At 33.0% G+C, this 16,114-nt stretch overlaps 1 protein-coding gene across 2 annotated transcripts; it reads right to left on the reverse strand.

Moving 5' to 3' along the window:
- Positions 1 to 300: 300 nt before the first annotated feature.
- itgae.2 (integrin, alpha E, tandem duplicate 2) lies at positions 301 to 15,813 on the reverse strand. Of its 2 annotated transcripts, none has more exons than XM_058799047.1 (34): positions 15,702 to 15,813; positions 15,414 to 15,516; positions 15,246 to 15,325; positions 15,037 to 15,110; positions 14,100 to 14,211; positions 13,970 to 14,026; positions 13,809 to 13,877; positions 13,416 to 13,520; positions 13,093 to 13,152; positions 12,837 to 12,958; positions 12,600 to 12,751; positions 12,314 to 12,467; positions 11,911 to 12,055; positions 8,561 to 8,631; positions 8,291 to 8,411; positions 7,990 to 8,120; positions 7,521 to 7,658; positions 7,223 to 7,423; positions 6,414 to 6,541; positions 6,099 to 6,241; positions 5,863 to 6,008; positions 5,513 to 5,632; positions 4,937 to 5,007; positions 4,718 to 4,841; positions 4,537 to 4,623; positions 4,376 to 4,455; positions 4,035 to 4,115; positions 3,849 to 3,924; positions 3,652 to 3,756; positions 3,528 to 3,560; positions 3,354 to 3,431; positions 3,186 to 3,272; positions 3,000 to 3,110; positions 301 to 2,766 (listed from the first exon to the last, which is right to left on the reverse strand). In XM_058799047.1, exons 1-34 carry the CDS (start codon positions 15,727 to 15,729, stop codon positions 2,713 to 2,715), a joined length of 3,447 nt encoding a protein of 1,148 aa, XP_058655030.1. In that variant the 5' UTR covers positions 15,730 to 15,813; the 3' UTR covers positions 301 to 2,712. The 2 variants fall into 2 exon arrangements, with proteins under 2 accessions (XP_058655030.1, XP_058655029.1); XM_058799046.1 differs by having other exon boundaries at positions 7,223 to 7,426.
- Positions 15,814 to 16,114: the final 301 nt, after the last annotated feature.

Here is a 16,114-nt window from a genome sequence, read left to right on the forward strand (position 1 = left end):
TTCAAATATGTACACTTTAAGTACTAATATGTACCTTTAAGGTACCAAAATGGACCCTTTAGGTACAAACATGTACCTTTTGAAAAGGTACCGCCCCAGTGACAGCTTTTGTACCTTTATTTCTGAGAGTGTATATATATATATATATATATAGTAGGCTATACCTACTATATTTTTTGTCTTTCGTTTATTTTGTCTTTTTTATAATTGTATTGTCATAATTGTTTGATTTATGTACTGTGTAATAATAATAATAATAAAAAAGGATATCCATTTCTGCAAATGTACTCTCTCGAACAGTTTTAAAGAACTTGTGTTTTTATTTTATTTGACTGATTTTCACATAGAAATATACATAAAGAGAATTTATACAGTATAGTCACATTATAGCATCAAAAAAGGGAATAACTTAAAATAAATTAATTGGTTATATAAAGAACTTTAAAAATCGATTCAGTTCTTCTTTTACGTCATGCAAATACAACCCTACTCATAAAAACATATTTAGCCTAATTAGAACCTAATACAAAACATAGCAGATTTTTCTTTTCTTTGCATAGAAGAAGTCATGTAACATGTAAAACATTTTCATTTCATTTTAGATTTTATTTGTAGCATTCCATATTAAATTATTGAACTCATGTCCATGGTAATATTTAGGAAATGTGGTTGCAAAATTTTGATATAAAAAGCAATACTTAAAACAAAAGTAAGTACATAAAATTACATAATACATTAAACCTTTAAATAAAACTGATTCAACTTCCTCGGTTCTACATGACCGAAAAAGATGGCTCTCAGCTAAATGAGTCAGAATCAAGTACCAGACTTGTCCAGAAGAGTCGATTTTGTCGACTCGAGAAACTCCCTGACATTTCATTCCGATTCGTGGAAGAATCGTTCAGGGCTGCGTTTCCCAAAAGCATCGTAAGCCTAAACTGATCGGAGCTCCATCGGTGGCAATGAGTCTACGATGTAGGCATGCTTTTGGGAAACGCAGCACAGAACGGTTTGGTGAACCATTTGAACTGATTCATTGAAAAGATCCAACTCTAAAGAACGATTCACTGACCATTTTCGTTATTCTTTAGAGGGTGAGCGTGATTTCACCAAGTACAGCATGTTCCTGGATCAACATCCTTGTTGATTCTGGAACAACATTCCAATCAACCAATCAGAATCGAGGGATAACTTTTCAGGACATAATATCTGTTTTAGGCTTATGATCAGGGTTAGGTGCTTCTACACCTTTGTTAATCAGCTATCATTTCACACTGATTTTAGGAATAAATTATGGGTAGGGTTAGGTTTAGGGGTAGGGATTGGGTTAAGTCTATATTTTTGGACAGTAATGTTGATCCAGAATCAACAAAAAAATGTTGAACCAGGAACATGTCTTGGCAAAATCATGGCGACCTTCCTGAAGTTGCATTTAGGCGCATAATCATTAGTCATAATCAACCGTTTTAGAGAGAGAGAGAGAAAAATAGCTTTGCTGGGTAGCCATTTATTTACACACATCAAGCTGTGACATTCAGTAGTCACATGCAAGACTAAACATAGCCAGACATGTGAGAGCAAGAGCATATCACATGACCTCGTGTATGTATGTGTGACTGTTTATGTGTGTGTGTAGACGTGATTGACCACTAGTTAAAAGACTTCATTTCCAGTTTCAAAACAGTATGATATCTCTTCTGGTGTCACAGCCTGGGCAAGTGGGTTATATGTGACCCTGGACCACAAAACCAGTCTTAAGTCGCTGGGGTATATTTGTAGCAATAGCCTAAAATACATTGTATGGGTCAAAATTATAGATTTTTCTTTTATGCCAAAATCATTAGTATGTTAAGTAAAGATCATATTCCATGAAGATTTTTTGTAAATTTCTTACCGTAAATATATCAAAACTTCATTTTTGATTAGTAATATGCATTGCTAAGAACTTCATTTGGACAATTTTAAAGGCAATTTTCTCAATATTTTGATTTTTTTTGCACCCTCAGATTCCAGATTTTCGAATAGTTGTATCTCGGTATCCCGGAGATCGGCTGAATGGATTCAAAAACGGTAAAACTCAACTTATTAACTCTGGGGGAGTTGGAGAATGAGCCTATTTCCAAAAAAAGTGGAGTGTTCCTTTAAGACTGGTTTTGTGGTCCAGGGTCACATATGTTTGTTTGTTTGTTTTATAAAGAATTTGAGCAGTTCTCAGCTTACCAGAACCACCAGTCAACTAGTTAAACATGCCCTTGACCAGGCTGGGAAATCATCTTAAACCAGGCAAGAGAACTCACCACCAAAATACTAATTTTACTAATAAAATACTATTTTATTTTATTTTTTCATGCAAATTGGTTTATAAATGGGTCTTGGCATTTGATTGCCATAGATGCTATACTGTAAATGATGGCTCATAAAATCCATCAGAAAAATTATCTTTGACTTTTGGTTTTGATCTTGAGCAAATGACTTCCATGCAAGGAAATATCTGTTAGGCCCTTGATTGTGGGATATTTAGGATTTAGACATATTTATTTACTTATTTGTATTTTATTCTTTCTTTCTCTATATACAGTATTAAATACAATCAATCATTAAAAAGCTTCTTCTTAAAAACAAGACTTTCATCTTACAAACAACATTTTTTTTTGACACAAACTTAAGCAAGATATATGGTAATATATGGTCGCTCTTGGACTGTGCCGCTCTTCAGTTTGGACTCTGTGCTTGGTCCACTTTACGGCGGCGACGGAAAAAGCCACACTGAAAATGAGATCACATAGAGTCAGCATAGAACCTTACAACTCTCACTATTTCTTCACTATGTGCACATTTTAAGCATAAAATACTCAAATGATTCACAAAAATTCACAGTACACAATTGCAGGTTTCTGCAAGGAATACACTATCCCACAATGCAATGTGCTTGACTTGATCTTCCTTGTAACATCATTATCAGTGCAAGTGTGTAGACAGAGAAGAAGTGTTTGTTTTACCTTAATGAGAATGGCAATGATAATGAAAAGGAGCAGAAACCCGCCTATGGATCCTCCAATGATGGCACCTTTAGATGTCGTCACATGCAGCTTCGTAATTATCACCTCCACCTGCATGGAATGATATCAGTAACTAACTAAATACGTGATAACATGTTTGCATGCTTGAAAAGGACTGCGGCTCACCGGGATGGTCCTTGAAGTATCCTTCGCAGCATAGACGGTCTCATCAAAGCTGTATGTTCCTACAGCAGTAATCTTGTCTTGTTTTTCCTATCAGTTTAAAAAGATTTATTGGATAAACAGTTCATTGACGCAAACGATTATCAGAATACCTGAACTGTATAACTATACCTGAACATCATGTATCAAAACATTGGCATTAATGATGATTTCCTGCAGGTCTGTCATGGTACAGTTGATGACATATTCCTACATACACGAAAATATAAAATGCATTTTACATTTATGCTACTTTTATTTAAAGTTTTTTGAAAGCATGGTCATTGTTTCAGGGTAATATCTTACCTTCACTTTATTAATTTGTGGAAAACCACACTCCTAATATGAAAGGAGCAATAGATGTTAGTTTGAAAGCTTTCATGCTGTTTATTGTCAGTCTGTGAACTAAATATTGCATTTCATGTGATACCTTTTGTGGTGCGACACTAACGATATCCAAATCAGTTTTGAAGGTGTCCTTTGTTATGGTTACAACTACACTGATTGTAGCGCCATACTTATTTTCACCTGCAAACTAAATCAGAATACAATATTTAATGTATAATAGAAATATAAAAATCATATTTAACTCATTCTATTTTGAGATTAGATTTTTATATACTGTACCTGAAATGAAAATTTCATATTCTGAGTCTTTCCTTTTCCCCCCTCTTCAATACTGAGTCTGCTTGGACTGGCTGTGCTGTTGTTGAGAAACAAATAATGATGATAATAATCATAAATATGCATAATGTTACAAAATTACTGAACTGTTTGAAACTGAAATACTTATCAGGTTGTTTGATCACCTACCCAGTTAGCTGGATTGGTAGGGAATACTTCACAGCAAATTCATATTTTTTAGAGTCCAGAATTTCAGAGCCACGATTCTGACTAAAACCAGAGAAAATGTTTTAAAAATAAAAAAGCTGATTTTTATACACTGTAAAAATGTAAACTTATTTAACTAAAAGATTATTGGAGCACATTTTATAAGAAAGTACTATTTTACTTCCAAATTTCGTATCTAATTAAATGTGTCACTTGACGTTTTTTCTGTAATTGTGAACTTTACCATCAATTTCTGAGTATAAATTGTTTCTACACCAAATTCTTTTCATGGTATAAAAACTTTGGAAATGCAGTTCTCAAACCTGGTTAGATTAGCAGTAATATCGGAAATCTTCAAATCTGATTTGATGTCATTGAGCTGCCATAAGATGAAAAGGTTGGTCTGAAAAAATAAAATAAAAAACCTTTTCGTTACTGAAAAATCAGATTTCTAATGTTTCAAAGATGTGTGACTGATTCATACCTGTGCTCCTCTTTTGAAAACAGGGTGTTGAAGATTACACTGTATCTGACTGTCATTCTTCACAGGACAGGTGGCACCTTCTATTTTCTGTAAGTGAGACACCAAACCAGGTCGTCATATATCTATTAAATGTATCAACAGCAGATGTAATTGGCTTTTGAAGATGAGGTCTTTTTTTTACCTTTTGACTAAGTATGCTGGGGAAGGTCAAAGTCAGGGTGGTCATATAGGAAGGGTCTTCAGCGTTTGTAAGATTGAAATTTATACTCAAGCTTTGAGTTTCTCCGATTATGATTGAAGTTTCACTGAAATAGAAATCATTTTAGTTACAAAAACACAGAACTATATTTTTTATTTTTAAATATGTAGCTGGCATAGAGTACATTTAATCAGTACATACCTAATTTTTGAATCAGATAATGTAATTTTTGGTTTACAATCTGTAACCTTGCAATCCCTTTCAAAGAAAATCTAAAAAAGACAAAAAGATGACAATTTTACGATATGATCATTTTAAATGCTATTACAGATATTTTAAGTCATTTAATGAAAAAACATTCACAATATGGATAATGACTACATGATTAAAATAAATTATTCAGCAAGGATGCAGTAAATTGATCAAAAGTCACAGTAAAGACATTTGTATTTCAAATAAATGCTGAATTCTGAAAAAAAAGCATAGTTTCTACAATTATTAGAATGATTTCTGAAGGATCATGTGACACTGAAGACTGGAGTAATGATGCTGAAAATTCAGCTTTGTATCACACATTTTAAAATATATTCAAACAGAAAACAATTTGAATATTAGTGTTTTCACTGTATTTTTGATCAAATAAATGTAGCCTTGATGAGCATAAGACACTGCTTTTAAAATATTTGAAGAATCTTTCTGACCCCGAATGAAGTGAAGTAGTGAACAAATAGTGAAAGATATATTCTTAATATATGAATATGCTTAAAAATATTTTACCTCCTTTACAACCTCTGTTGGAGTAAATGCATCAAGGATTCGTTTAGGGTCTTCATTTGGCCGTTGATCCAATGAAAAATTCAGCTTGATTTTAATAGGTGAAAAACAATCAAAACAGCCCTGAAAGGAAGACAAAGTTCTTCTCAGTCAGCATCATAAAGAAAGAGTCATCGCTCTCAAATGATTTTTATGATAAATCATTTGCTGTTTACTGAATGCTGTCAATTTTTCTTACAATTTGTAGTAGTACCATTAGGTTTAGGCTGAACATCTGTTTATGTAACATGTTTTATTTTCTTAAAAATGGGACAAGTGGGGTAGGTAAAAAGAGCCAAAGAGAACCAACGTACCAAATATTTTAGGTGGATAATAGATGAACACTCTGCATCTGATGTCAAGGTGAAAGTGTTTTCTAAGAGATCTTTGCTGTCAACAGTGAGGCGCATTTTGTTTACTCCAGAATCCAAGGCAATTTGGTACTTAACAGGAAGTTTAACTTAAAATGACAGAAAGTGAATATGGTTAAAATAATCATGAGGATTGTTTTGGATCAAAAATACTCACTGAACTGAAAGAGAATACTTACATTGAAGCTTTTCATTAATCACTTTAAAGCATATGTGGTACATTATTTCAAACTTGCTGGATATTTCAATCATCTGTTGATTGAGAGGAATGACAGCTGGAGTAATTGTTATATCTGGTTTGATAACAATAACAGGGATAGTCCTGTAAAAAAAAAAAAAGTATAAATATTAAACAACATCTGAGAAGGTTCCACCATCCACTAATGAAACAGAAAGTACACTGTATAATACACTGTATAAGTATAATATTGAAAAAAAAAAAAGTAAAAAATAGTTTGTCAATTTGAACAATATGACAAGATATTTTTACTCACTCGAAAAGAAGCACTTCCCCTTTACTTCCAACAGCGATGGAGGCCTTATTTGATGCCGTAGCAGGTGCACCACTTACTGACTGACCAAAGTGCACAAGTTTCATTCCAAAATCTGAGGGAGAAATTTTCTAGGGAGGAAATAGCAAATTACATTAAAATACTTCAAATGACACAGAGAGGAAAAGACAAACTTTAAAACAACCATCCTCATGTCTATTATTAAAAAATAGCAAATTCATTTTTAGAATAAAAGTGACAATGAGCTACATTTTGTCTCTCTCGAAGAAACAGGGTCATAATTGTCATAAAGAAAGAGATTTTCTTGATTTTCTCCATCAAGTGTTCATGTAGAGACTCAAACTGAATCAGTCTTTTTTTTAAAAGAATTTGTGCTATAGTAGGAATTTTTAAAATTAAGTTTTATTATTTTATTTTTATTAATTTAAATTAATTTAATTTTTATATTAATCTTAAAATGATTAATATAAAACATTCTTCTAATAATTATCTGCATCATTTTGTCAACATGATCCATTATGAAAAATACAAGATTCAGATAATGTCCAAAAATAGAAAAACAACAGTAATAAAAAATTATTAAAATAAAATGATAATAAATTATATATATATATATATATATATATATATATATATATATATATATAATTTTATATTTTAATATATACAATTTAAAATAGTATATATATATATATATCACAATAAATTTCAAATAATAAAATATAATGTAAACACTCCAACAAAGATTTATTAAAAAGCTCAAAGTGTAAAGAATACATGCTGAAACGCACTTGTGAAAAGTTAAGTCCATGTTTGAATCCATTGTAAATGTAAATGCTTCCAGAGGAATCTGCTTCTAGAGGAGCACCAACTGCTACATCATTGAACTTGTTCCCATCAATATCTCCTATAGAGGCAATGGCTGAACCAAACCTGGCGAAGGTCTGTCTTTCATCACCCTTCAGCTCGCTGGACACGCTCTCAAACCTGCCCTGCTTTGGGATGATTAAAGATAACCCCATGAGATACAAATCATGTTAAACCAATGTCCACATATATCCAACAGCTGAAAGGAGAGTATGATCTTACCTGATTCAGTTTGTACACTAGCACTTTGCCTTCTTCTCCATTTAGATGAAAATGTGGTGCTCCAACTAATAGATAATCTGTGTATTCATCTTTATCAATGTCAAAGGCACAAAGAACTGATCCAAAGTAAGATCCAACCTATGATAATTATACATTACTTCATTATTATCATCATATATCATATCATATATAATTCATTAACAAACTGGAGCTTGTAACTGACTGAGCACCAAATAATCAATCAGAAGAAAAAAGTGGTTTTAAAAGTTCATACTGACATTTTTTATCAAATATTTCACATTTTCTATGAACTCATGATGTGTATACCATTTAAAGATTACTCAATTCATTTTGGTGGAAACTAGTCATCCAAAATGTCTGGTCTTAAAAAATGATTGATTGATTGAGTGCCAAAAACTTAAAACAAACTGTGTGGTGTGTTAATATCAACAGTATTAAGTACAAATACCTGATCTCCCTGGAGCACGTACTTTTCTTGGTCGTTAAAAATAAATACCCCACCAGTCAAGTTATACCGTGGTGCACCAGATATGTAGAGTGTTTTACTGGGTTTTACTTTAGCAGAAGTGACACTGTAACCTGTGATTGGGAAGGAGATTCAACAAACATGAACCTGAGATGCCGTTCTATTATTCAGATATATACATTAAAAAACTTTCACAACATTTCTTTTAAAGATGTTTAAATTCTCACCCAAATAAATGTGACCCCTCCTCAAAAACCCCTTCAAAAATCAAACCATCACTCACCTAAATAGGAAAATTTGGGTCCATTATTAGAGTCATTCAAGAATTGCACAGTGTTACCAGATTGCAAAAAGACTCCACCACTCCAGTCATAGGCTCCAACTGCTCCAAAAAGATAAGAGTTCTACACAGAAAACAAAAACAAATGAATGTTATTATTATATCAATTAATCATCTTGGGAAAGGTTGTTGCAAACATCCACACATTCTTAAAAGTGATGCAAAGATTAGTTTCTTAAATAAAAGGTATCAGAAACCAAAAATCCTACTTACATCCTGCATGAGATGGGAGCTGAATCCAGCTTCAGCAAGCTGGAACTGAAATCCTGCACCTTGTTGAGTGCCTGAGACACAAAGTGGTCAGATAATTGCATGAAAAACCAGTAGATGGGAACAAGTGTTTGTCTTCACGAGTGAGTCATTGATTATTCACTTAATTCATTAAAACACACTGACTCATTTGGGAATTAAATAACTGGCTGTTTATGGAGGAGTCATTGAAACATTCACTTAACCGATTCCTTCAAGTATACTGATTCATGCACGAAAAAACCATCTATATGTGTTGATTGGAGATAAAATGCTTGATTCTACAATGGCTTTGTTTAGAACAATGTTCCTTGGTGGAGCAAAAATACACTGATAAAAATGATTTTGTGGTGAAGTAAATACTACAGAAAAACAAATGTAGTTTCTACATTAAATAATTTAGTTCAGGCAAGAATTTGAGTAAAAGAGTAAATTCAATATTAGTACTCAATTTAAGCTTGTAGCATTTAAAGTTTGAACTTATAAGTATATTTTACTTGGAATTGTTTGTTATTTTTGCAAATATTGTTTAAGTAAATATCAAGGTCATGATCGTTGTTCCCATCATGCACTTGGGCATGAATAATTAATAAGGTTTTTTTTTTTTGTTGTTGCTGTTTCCGAGATGTATTTAGGTTGTTTTATGGTTGATTTTGTTGTTAGGTTAAGTAGCTTGCTGTTTTGTGACATCTGGAGTTCATTTTTTACTCAAAATGACTCATTCATACTCAAACACTATTCACTGATTGTCACCATCATTGTGTATCATGTGCCAAGTAGTCAGGTCTCTGTGTTCATGCAGTTAATAACTGTATTGAGTCAACATGGTAAGGGACCATTTGAAATATTGTAATTATGTTCCTAGTATACGAAGTATGGATGAGTTGTGTTATGAAATACTGGAGATGTTTGTGTAATTTAATTTGTGATTTGACAGATTTTATGTATTTTGAGTGTTTTTTGTACCCTGTGTGTTTATGTATTGAAACCGGAAATCGTGAATATTTGTCTTGAAATTGTCCTTGTCACATCAGAAAAGCATTTATTTTTTAATAAAAATGAAGGAAATAATCAAAAAGTTGAACATAAAGTATCGGGTAGGGTTAGGGTAGGTGTAGAGAGGGCTTCCCAGTCAACAATTTGATCTCACAGTGATGTCGCCATGATCTCACAGGATACTCGTGATGAGGTCACAATGTGAGGTCACCGTGAGCTAAAAGTGTAACCTCACAGCGTCCTCACTGTGTGCTCATACTAATGTGAGGTCAAAGTGCACTCACTGCACAGAGACTAGGTACCCAGCATGCACTGCAGCATGAAGCTTTTGATTGTCACCATTGTTGAGATTCATACACCGATTCTTGATGTCTCTCTTTGTTTTTAAATGACACAGTAGTTCAAAATGTTTGTGTTTTATCATGCTTTTAACATTTTTCATAAACAATTATGACACTGCTGGGTCCTATACTATATAATCACAGAGCTATTATTAAGAACTTTAGATTAATAACTCTTCACAAAGGCTGCATACTGAATCTAGGTGATGGTTGCGCTGTTATCATCAGTAACAAACCAATATCACCTGGTTGCTGTCTCTTTTTGGTTTTCCTTAACATAGGAAATGCTTTGCAAACACAGTTACTGCAGCCCCAAAAAATATAATGCTATAAAGTCAAAGGTCAAGAGCCCAACTAAAGCAAACACTACTCGCCACGATGGTAACGTCAAACAAAACAATAAAACATCATCATCTAAATCTCTGTTAATTCTCAATAAGCGCTTTTGTAGATGTCTGACAGAAATTAAGTCAGTCTGGTTAATAATGAGTGAAGCTGGTGATTCGTTTATTTCAGTTGATTTCATCTAAGGCTGTGGCTGGAAGTCAGTTGTATGTTTGGAGAAGGTTCTTATAACAGAAATCTGTTAGCTGGGCTTGCACTCATGAGCTCATCATGTGATAGCACAGTGATAGTGTTGAGAAACAGGAAGTAGAATGTCCCCCGGTGACTGATATTTGAACTGCCTCCTCTCAACCTGCTCAACATTTTGAATTCACAATGAGCTCATATATTACTCACACTGTGAGGATCACCAGATGAGAATGGTGTGATGTCACTGTGATCATCGCGTGATCTCACGTGTTGACTGGGTTTTGTCCCAATAAGGTGGCATCCATTTAATAATTAGAAATAAAATTAAAAAATTACACTCAATAAGTTATTGCATACTATTTTATAATGTATTACAATGCAGAAGTGCAGATAATTACCACTATTTTTGCAATAAGTAATGTTTTTCTCTAATAATGTTTTTCGCCATGTTTTTATTTTATTTTAACAGAGAATAAATTGAATCTAAAGCTATTTGCACTGTGTAGATAACATATCACTAAAGAATACTGCTATTTTCACTTTGTGGTTTAGTCTTGCCCGGAGAGTAATTCAATGTAGAACCGCCACTGCTTGGTGAGTGTAGCGAGGTGTGTTGATTGTAATTAAAGAAATACTTAAATGTTTGTTGTGTAATGTAATCGATTGTGATGTTTATTTATGCAAATCAATATGTTTACGAGTCTATGCTTGAATTATGAATTTTGTTATTTGTATGTGTTAAAACTGTGGGGTGTTGTGAGTCGCTTCAAGGTGTACGGAATAAAGATGCTGTTTGAATACATCGCGTTGTCGTCGTGGTGAATTTAAGGAAACCTCACGCATCAGTCGAGGCTCTCGGATCCAAGGGATTGTTACAAACATATTACCTTAAAATGAATAACGAGCAGTCTACTTGCTTACATATGTGCTTGTAACTTAACCACGTGCTTTATAGGCATTTTTTTGAATGTTTGAATAAAGTTTACAAACCGTGACTGAGTGAAACGTACTTGAGTATTGTAGGGTAAACTTAAAATAATTAAGTAGAAATTACACATCAAACTCTACCTGGCCACGTTAAATGTACTTATTTCCTTTACTAATTTTAGATAACTTAGTTGAGTAGATTTTACTTAATTCCGCATTTAAATTTTACTTAAAAAATATTCGTGCAAAAACTTGCAAAATAAAAATTAAGTAAATTTAACTTATTTTTTTCAGTGACAAAGTAACTGGCAATATTGAGTTAAACTCAATTATTTACTTCTTGTTCACTGAACTGTTGGATAAAAACAGTATCACTCTGATAATCAGAAAGGCTTAATTTTACAATGGCTGTTTATCTAGGCTACAGCAGCTCATACTATCAGATTTTAGCATGCAAACTACCCACAAAACTGCCTTTTTCTGTTACAGCGTAATGTTTACTGAAAACTTTCTTACCTTCAATTCCAATTATACTTTGTTGCAGTGATGACAGAATGTCATCTAATGCAGCATAATTGGAAACATTGAAAAATTTCCCATCGTCTGCTATGGCCACCATCTCTTGTATTGCTTCAGTATTTTTCAGAATGCCGTCACCAACCTAAAGGTAACAGTGGTTATTGCAAGTGTATGGGTTTTATGATTTATTTGGTTAAACCATAATAAAATCCTTAACTATACAATAGCAAGCTATGAGTAAAATAAATGAGTGTTTTAGTAGGACTCCAGATGTATCTACAAGACAAATTAAAACAAATGACTGTAATTTGTAACTCCAACAGATGAACATTTAAAAAACTTCAAAATGTGATTTATTATCTAAAATTCTGTGGTAATAAGCAGTAAACAGGACACTTACTCCTATGGAATAGCGAGTGACACCTTTCATTTGTGGCATGTTCAAAACATCAGAAAGAGCCATATTGTCTCCCAAAATTTGTCCGTCAGACAATACAATGATAATTTTTTTGGAGTCATTCTTTGATCCATTCTCAGGGATGAAAGTATCTGTGCTGTAAAAAAAAAAAAACAGTGAAAACAGTGAGATCATGACATTAACATATCACCAACAAAAGTGCTCCATGTTAATCAAACACTTATGGTGTAAAATGTCTCATATTTCATATCATAATCTGTAAACTCACACGACATGATGGATGGCTGAGGCGGTCTTTGTGAGATTGTAAATTTGCTGTATTTCTTTGACCTTTTGCAAGGAATGGGCCCCATTTTCATTGTCTAGTAGTGACAGCTCTGTCCTGATCTTACTACCATATTGCACAATCGCAAAGTTACACTGAAGAGAGAGGTTTTTTCTTTAGATAAAATACCTTTTAAATTGTGCTTAAAATGTGCTATAAAATGTTTTAGTTTATACTTGCATCGAAACATGTGTTCCAAACATTGAACATGACATTGTACATGAAGTCTTTGGCTCTCTGAAAGTCGTCACGTTGAATGCTACCAGAGCCGTCCAGAACAAAAGCAATCTCTGTCCCAGGATCTAAAAAAGATGATCTGAAACATCAGTATAGAATTGATGGTTTCGTTGATCTATGCATCTGTAGTACAACACCATCAGAATGAAATAATAGCCTAAATGCTGATTTATTTCAAAGGCTGAACAAAGTTTAGTACCCTCCTCGTCTTCATCTGTGTCACCGTCCAGCTGGGCGTCTCTTCTCATCCTCCGTTTAACTTGTAGATATCAGCAGAGATGAAAATTATAAATCAGATTCCTTAAATGAGTAACACTAAGACAACAGTTTATTTCCATTTCAGGTTTTTAATGAAGTGAGGCCATTTTTTTTTTAATCAAAGATAAAATTAAAAAAACATTACTTTTTTTATTTAGTACGATAAGAACGGTTTATTTCTTTAACTTTTTCAATTTTCTCTTGTCTCTCACCATGAATATATTCTTGGTAGATGGCATGACATTAAATTAGAAACAAACTAACCTTTCTCAATCCTTCCACCTCGATAATGGTTGTTGTTGTTGTTGTTGTTGTTGAGTTTTTCATTTTCCATTTGGTTTGTAGCAGGAGACGGCAGTGGCACATTCACTGTGACAGAAGTAAATTTCAAATCTGTGTTATCTTCATTCAATACTTTATCTATCTGTATCTATAATACGTATAAATGTTTTACTCAAGTGTTAGCTGCACCCAAAGGATGTACATTCTGTATTAAGGAAAGTAAATCAAAATAAAAAATACAAGTATCTACAAAAGATATATAGAAATTATGGTTTGATGGCTTTTTTTTTTCTTTGAATCTGTTGTACAACACCATCAGCATGACATAATGAAGCATAATGCTAACTTATTTTAAAGGCAAAACAAGATTAGTACCATCATAATCCTTATCTTTAGCTTCTGAGTCACTGTCTGGCTGGGCGTCTCTTCTCATCCTCTGTAGATCTTGTAGATATTGATAAAAATGTAAATTAGCAATCAGATTCTTTTAAACAGTCAAACTAATGCAACACATTTTTTTTCTCAGGTGAGCTCACCTTGACCAGTCCTTGCACCTTGATAATGATTGTTGTTGTTGGAGTTGTTGTTGTTGACTGAGAAAAAAGAGATTTTGAAAGGTTTTGAAATTTGAATCTGGAATACTATTACGAAATCACCCAATCTTACCTAATGCAACAGGATTCGTTTTTTTTTCCAAACTTCCTGAGGGATTCATCAGTTTACAATCTCCATTCAAATCCTCAGTTCCTGACTTTTGTGTGCGAACTTGATTACACATCTTAGGAGAAAACAAAATACACAAATCTAAATATTTCATTTTTATCTTTAAAATTAACAAACAAATGTTAATGTCTCATTTTAATGAGAATTTGTAGCAGATTTGAACTGAGAGACACACTAACTCTTATTTAGAGGATATGCGGTTAAGTTTTCACTGAGGAAGTGCTGTCACTATGGTTTTGAGTGACATTGCAGTTGTGACTCACAATGCTGATGACCTCCTCCTGATTGTCCATCATTCTGAACAATTTCCAAATATCTCAATAAATAAAACAAATACAACTCCCCAAGAAAAACTGTCATATCCTTACATTTTTAGCTCTATTTAACTCTTCACAAACTAGACACAAAGTGATAAGTTGACTTAACTTAAAAAAATTGAGGAAACCCGTTGCCTTAAAATTATTAAGTACATAATAATAATAATAATAAAAAGTTAAGTGAACTTGACAATTCAATTAACTTATTTTTTTTTAATTATCATTTACTTACAAATTTTAAGGCAACGGGTTTCCTCAATTTTTTTAAGTTAAGTCAACTTTTCCACCATTTTCCAGCTCTCTAAAACACTTATTTCCTGTTCTCTGAAGAAGAACTGATACATTTCTGTCTGTCGCATATGTAAAGGGGAAACCACAGTGTGGTTTACTGTGAAAATGCTGTGAGACAGACTCTTGTGCAAACTATATCTGATTATAAACAGTTTACTTCTTGTTTGGTATACAGCTTTGTGCTCAACCTTTTGTAAGTATAATCAGGTTGCCAAATAAAACAATTGCTGGCCATATCGGACACCCTTGTATTTAAGGATCTGTACACATACCATAACATGTTGTTCCTCTTCTGATGGCAGGCTAGATACTGATGCTACCGCTCTCAGGCCTTTAGGTTTTTCATCTTTAAAATAGATATTGACGTAATAAGACTTTTAGAGTGAAAAAGTAATTGTGTCAATCAGTGAGGACATTAAGAAATTAACAAAGTAAAGTTTTCAGAGTAATCGTCATTATGAAAAGACAAAGACAAATGTACCTTTTGAATTTACTTCAACACATTCATCGTTTAAAGTGCATCTGAAAAGTGTTCCATCTTTTGGGGAAGGAACAAAAACTCTAGAAGAGGACAAATTAAGACAGTTTTACTGAAATAGGTCAATAAATATTAAAAAGACTTATGAAAAACGTATAATAAATTACCAACCCATCTGTTGATTGAGTAATGGTTTGACCAAAGAGTGGATCATCTTTTTTGAAATGCTTAACAGGTTTTATTTGAATGTTGAACCCGGTCACACTCCATATGCCTGTAACATACAAAATTATTCAGATCACATACTTTTATTTCATAGGGACAAAGTAATAAGATTATTTATGTTTTAATAATATTGTTTCTGCTTTTGCCCAGACATTTTCAGATTCAAATAAAGAAGAGTTTAAAACATATCATAAATTATAAACATTAACATCAACATTGTAAATAATTACATACCAATCATAAATAGCAGTCCTCTGTACATTTTGTGAATTTGATGAACTCCACGCTTTAAAAAAACATATCGGCACAGTGGAGCAAAAAGCAGCTCGTTGTGGTCTTCAAAAAAGTAGAACAGCACACAGTCACTGCTGACTGTTAAACCCGCCCACACCACACACTTCAAACTTTTCTCTAAAGTGAAGTTAAATTTAAAATGATTAGCTTGTTATACGAAATGTTACAATTATTTTTATTGTTAAAGCTGTATGACCTTGGAAATAATGTTAAGTACATACGTGTTTACCAACACTATCAGAATTTAACTAGAAACTAGACACTTGGGCAGGATCAAAGCAAGTGTTAGCAAAACCATATTAACTGCAGTTACAATTAATATGGATCTTACTGTCCTAACATGACACTGACAA

Source organism: Onychostoma macrolepis, chromosome 15, assembly GCF_012432095.1.
Source record: "Onychostoma macrolepis isolate SWU-2019 chromosome 15, ASM1243209v1, whole genome shotgun sequence".
Lineage (NCBI taxonomy): Eukaryota > Metazoa > Chordata > Actinopteri > Cypriniformes > Cyprinidae > Onychostoma > Onychostoma macrolepis.

Coding starts and splice junctions, on each gene's coding strand:
- itgae.2 (XM_058799046.1), bottom strand. CDS start 15,729: ATGTACAGAGGACTGCTATTTATGATTG. Junction 13,153..13,415: donor AGGTGGAAGGATTGAGAAAG/GTTAGTTTGTTT, acceptor GATATCTACAAG/TTAAACGGAGGATGAGAAGA. Junction 7,427..7,520: donor TAGTGTACAAACTGAATCAG/GTAAGATCATAC, acceptor ATCATCCCAAAG/CAGGGCAGGTTTGAGAGCGT.